Source organism: Glycine max, chromosome 8 (assembly GCF_000004515.6).
Source record: "Glycine max cultivar Williams 82 chromosome 8, Glycine_max_v4.0, whole genome shotgun sequence".
Classification (NCBI taxonomy): domain Eukaryota; kingdom Viridiplantae; phylum Streptophyta; class Magnoliopsida; order Fabales; family Fabaceae; genus Glycine; species Glycine max.
Genome location: NC_038244.2, coordinates 22,972,805 through 22,978,473, shown reverse-complemented (window position 1 = coordinate 22,978,473; position 5,669 = coordinate 22,972,805). Strand labels below are relative to the sequence as shown.

The window sequence follows — 5,669 nt, the reverse complement described above, 5'->3', positions numbered from 1 at the left end:
AAATATATGCACTTGACCACACAAAACCACATACAACTGCCTCAGTCTTTCAACTAACCTCTTACCAAGTTTTGTTCATTACTGAGTACTGTATTCTCCAACTGGGTTGGTTTGTTTTCATCAATCGGAATACAGAAGCTTGGTTCTCTCACTTTTCTATACAAAAGCCATAGAAAGGTATGTTCCTTTCAAATCACCCATCTTTCTATTATTATATCTGAAGTCTTTGTTCTTTTATAAGGAATGGTTTTAAGGAAATTCAACTGTTTTGAAGGTTTTTCCCCCCTCTTTTTGTTTGAGCATCTCAAAGATGTATGGTGTTTAGCACTATTTTCATCATGTTTCTCACTTTATCTTATTTTATATATTTTTTTCGTTTTCCCTTTTTAGATTTAGGTTCTTTTTGGTTTTTTTAAGATTCTTCGGCTTAAATGAAGGAGGATGGTTAAGGGAGAAGGAAAGAGGGGAAAGTCATGAGTTTGATCCCTTCCGCTAATAAAACTAAATTTTTCCAATAAAAAAATAAAAAGTGAAGGGTGTTTCATTCTTTAATAGGGTAGGAAAGGGGAAGGACCAAAGTGTAATGCTTTTATTTATATTTGAAGGGAAACTCCAGAATTCAGATAGAAACAATTGACCTGCATACCTTTCTTGTGCTTGGTTGGATGAAGTTCTCCTTTTCTGTTAATCAAATAAGTTGTTTGTTTGAGTCAGCAAATTCTGCATATTTCCATTTATAAAGGGCATTTACTAAATGCTAAATGCTAATATGCTCATGTTTTAAACACTCTAAAGACTACTTGGGATGGACTGGTACTATGGATGTGAAAGTAGTGATTTTCTTGTTCCCAAAGATCAAGAAGATTTATTGGAAAGGCGTCCTTCACCAGAAAATTGGTAAGAATTGGGAATAAATGCACCTGAAGGCTTTAACTCACCCCATGAGTATTTGATTTGGGAACACGGATGAAACAGAAGTAGAATTCAATTTCATTGATGAAAGTTTCAAAAATGAAATTGACTTTGACCCTTGTCTGTATGATAAATATCAGTCTAGTAGTTCAAGTGCATGTGGAGGATTGCCTGAGTGATCGTTTCAACAAAACGACACTTTCGTGTGATCACCAACTTCAAGACCAATCAGCTTTAGAACACAAAAATTTTGCATATTTCCTTTTTAGAATGATAATTATAGTACAAAATTTTATTTCTTTTATTCTTTCTTTACATGTACACCAATAGAGACATTCAATATTCAGTGGCTTGCCATAGGCATGAAGTTAATCCAATTCATTTGACTATATTTTATCTTATAGTCTTCGCATGTTTTAATGAATGTAGGGATTCTGTACTTGAAGATTTTCCATGTGTTGAAAGTCTATGCAAATCTTTCTTTTACACTAAAAACCATTGCAGCAACACAACTGGTGAGAACTGCATTTTAGTTTCTGAACAAGTAATTTCTAAAATATCTATAATATGGATGTACAAAATTATGAATTTGTTCTTTCCATCAGGTGAAGGGCAGAAAGATATTGCAGCTTCAGGGTTTGTTCCATGTAACTCGGACTCCAAGGATTGCCTAGATATAGAGGTAATAATTACATTTTGTCTAGTAGTTGACTAGTGTTTCAAACTCATAACTTTGTAGTCAACTAGTCACCATATAGTCAGCAAAGCACTTGTAATCAGATGAAAATTCTTTGGTGTATGCCCTGCAAGTCGTTTGTTCAGCAGTAACAGAGATTACATGCCAGTTACCAGCAGAATGCTTATGGACAAAACCTAGATTCAATTTCTCATGTGTTGTTGGTCTTGTTCTCCAATAAGAGTTGGAATTTCACCTCAGTAATTTGCATAATCCTTTAATGCATACTTTTAGTAAGTTAATTACCAAGGTTAAAATACATTTCTGCCTAAGAAACTGTATGTAAGTTTTGTCTAATGCTTATTCGTGTATTTTGTGGATTTGGATGGCAGCATAACTTCTGCTTGGTATGGACTGAAACTATTTGACACAAATTGCAAGTTGTTGTCAATTTCTTTTTTTATATTTCATATTATAATACATGATTAACTAATTGGGTCTCTAACTAAAATCCTTAGGGATGTGACACTGTTTTTGTAACCTCAACAACACGAACAAATAATATCGCACATGCGTGGCTGATGGTGATTTGATTTTCTTATCCTTCTCACATAATTCATTTGTTGGTCTTTTCTACAATATAATTAAATATCATGTGCCTAACCACTTTCTCTTGTTGGTTATTGATAGAAAAATGCGATAACAATAGTGGTTTCACCAAAGACCTGTACAACCATTACTAAAATGTTGAACAAGTAGGTAATTTCTTGTTAGTTGTGACATAAAACTAACATTGCAAAGAGAGAAACCAAATAGATGTCTTTCCTGATGAATATTATCAAATACATGAACTAAATCTTTTACATGTAATTATAATTTTTGTTGATAAGGAAGAGATTCAAGATATAACTAAGCAAACCAGTTTTTTGGTTCGGGGGGACCCAAAAGAGGCCAAGTAAGTTACATTATTATACCTATTTTTGTGTCTAGAATGACAGAGTTGGTAATTTTCAATATAATGAATGGGCAGGTGATGGAGAACTTGAACCTTGGTGATCTTGTTGGAAAACCATATGGCACACAAGTATAATATCTTTCCACATTTTGGAGGAAATTTTGTTGACCTTAGAGTCCTACCCAACAATGTTGGAGTCCATTGTAACTACCAAGCAGGGGACCTAATGTTTCCTAGAAGAAACCACATGATTAATTCAATTTGAGACTCCCAAACAACGTACAACGACAACCCGCAGAAATGAAGGTTTGCCAAACTTGGATGACAACAAACTAGTATGAACTTCATATGTTGATAAACAACATTCCTATATGTTTTAATTAAAAATTAGGTACTTGTATATGTTAAATTAAATATTAGGTACTTGTATTTAAGTTTTAATTTTGGGTTGTGCTTTTACCTTTCAAGAAATTTTGGAGTGCTCAGCTAAGCCTGATAGCCTATGATGTAGTTTAATTGTTAAGCTAGTCATAATAAGGGAAAAAGTCGCACCAAGAAATTGGAATCCTTTAAATTTTATGAAATACAAGTTCTGTCAAATTTACTCTTACTCTCTTTAGTCTGCATTTGAATTTGGTGTAAAATGTCTTCTTTTATGAAATTAGGTTTTTGTGAAACTTCTTTTCGGAGAATGACTTTTACAATATTCAAGTGGCTGCAATAGTGTGTGTGAGTGTGTGTGTATATATATATATATATATATATTAAATATGACTTTCTTTCGTTACACATGTATAAAATGATAGACCTTTTTACAAAGTATCAGGTGGTAATGAAAACAAATCATTTTATTAAAAAAACAACATATTCTAAGACGGTCTGGCGCCACAACTGTCTTAGAATGTGGCACATTCCAAGATGATTTTGGTGTCGAGATCGTCTTAGAATGTGTCACATTCAAAGACGGTTTTAGGGAACTATCGTCGTAGAAGCCTACACGTTCTACGACGCCCGCTACAAAGACGATTCGTAACCGACCTTGTATGTAGCAAATAACTAATGTAAAAGGTTGTTTGTATAGTAGTGTTATCAGACTCTAACATTATATTATATAAGTTAAAAAGATACTTAATGTGGGAGACTCATTTAATATGTTAACGCATTTTTTTATTTTTTGTTTCATGTTATTTGTCTATAAGATAATATATATGTTAATAAAATTATTAACTACACAAGTTATTATAATAAAATGATATTCTTTAATCAAAATAAGAATCTTATGAAAAGAATTAAAGCATAATTGTAAATTCATTTCATTGTTTAGAGAAGATACCAGACAATGAAAGTATTATTAGAAAAAGTTAATGTTTTCTTAAATGAAAAATATTTTAGGGATTAATACTATATCCTTTTAAAGTTGACCCAATTACCAAAAACTATATATCCTTTTGTAAATATTTCTACCAATTTTCCTATTGTCTCATAAAGAAAACATTAAATAGAAAAGTACAAATAGTAATATTTAATGTCCTAAAAATACAAAACACATTCAATCCCTAACCATGTGTTTGGATGGGGGATTTAAAAATTTCTAGAAAATTTAAATACATAACATTTTGATTGTCTTGATTTAAATTCCTTTCATTTTGTAAATATGTTGTTTGGATGAGGCAATTTAATTTCTTGTATTTTAATTTCCTTGTTTGGATAAAGTAATTCAATTTCAATGAAATTTAATTTTTTGTTTTTAAATATTTATTTAAAAATTACAATTTCAATATTGAATGAAAATAAATGAGTCATTTTTTAAATAGTTAAATATTCAAAATAAATTTAATGCTATACAATATTTAATAATCAATTTTTTTAATATTTAATTATGTATATAATTGAGCTAATTATGTATATAAGTGAAGAAAGAGTACTTCACTTGTAGGTGTGGAGCAATTCCAAGTTTGGCTTCCCTTGAATGCGAAGAAGAAGAGAGGACAAAGCGATAGCATGTGTTGGGGGAACAACTGTGGTTGATCCAAGAGAAGATGTGGTTGAAAACCGCGATTCCGAGGGTGCGCCCCTCGTTATCATGCACCTCCATGGCGTTCGTTAGCACCGTGCTAAGTGCAATCGTGGCTTCCTCCAAAACGGCATCGTCGTTGGGGATGCCGCGCTGCTTCGTAATCGCTTTTGCCATGGCGCCGCCACCGACATTGATTCTCTCTGAAACGTTGTCTTCGACAGAGAGAGAGGTGAGGATGTGGCGATTGGAGAGGAGGCCGGCGAGGCGAGAGGAGGAGGAGGTGGGGCAGTGGGAGAGGAGGAGGCAAAGGGCGGTACGGAGGTCAGAGGAGTGAGCGGAGGGAGGTAGGTGGCGCTCGACGCCGCTGGTATGGAGAAAGGAATGAGTATCCATAGAGAGTGAGCGCTGCTAGTATGGAGAAACAAATTGAAATTCTTTGGTTTCTAAGAGAATTTCATATGACTCATTTTTTGTTAATTAAAATTTCAGATATTTAATTTCTCTTTAAATTATTATCCAAACACTAAATTTAAAATAACAGTTATTTAATATCTCATTTAAAATGAATTAGGCAAAATTGCACTTTTGGTCCCCCACTTTATCTCCAATTTCGCATTTGATCCCCCGATAATTGAATTCATGAATTTGGTCCCCCTGTTTTATAAAATCCTGCAATGTTGGTCCCGCACACCTCAATTAGACGTTGACCGTTAAACTCAGACGTTGACTGTCATGTGTCAACATCTGATAGACACGTGAAACCGTTTGTGATTTTTAACCCTCAGTGATATTTTTTTTACTCTCAAAGAAATCCTAAAAGCAAATCCCCAACCCTCTCTCTCCACCTCACAACCTCCTCTCACTCTCTCTCACCCCCACACTCGTTTCTCTCTCCTCCCTTCTCTCTGCCTCCTGCCCCCATTTCTCTCTCCTCCATTCTCTCCGCCTCCTACCCCCGTTTCATGATCTTGTCCTCGGCATCCTCCACAGCCCAACCAATGCCTCCACCCTAGCATCTCAATAGCCTCTCACCAGCATGACGAGCAACAATGAGTGATCGAGCCATATGCACAGTTTCACTACCACTGCATTTTGTCGAAAAAACCGTC

At 34.3% G+C, this 5,669-nt stretch overlaps 1 protein-coding gene across 1 annotated transcript; it reads right to left on the bottom strand.

The window, feature by feature from the left end:
• Positions 1 to 4,437: 4,437 nt before the first annotated feature.
• LOC102666389 (protein SET DOMAIN GROUP 41-like) lies at positions 4,438 to 4,953 on the bottom strand. Its single transcript, XM_006586402.1, has one exon. It carries the CDS (start codon positions 4,951 to 4,953, stop codon positions 4,438 to 4,440), a length of 516 nt encoding a protein of 171 aa, XP_006586465.1.
• Positions 4,954 to 5,669: the final 716 nt, after the last annotated feature.

Excerpts from the sequence above, each read along its gene's own strand:
- LOC102666389 (XM_006586402.1), bottom strand. The coding sequence starts at position 4,953 with ATGGATACTCATTCCTTTCTCCATACCAGCGGCGTCGAGCGCCACCTA.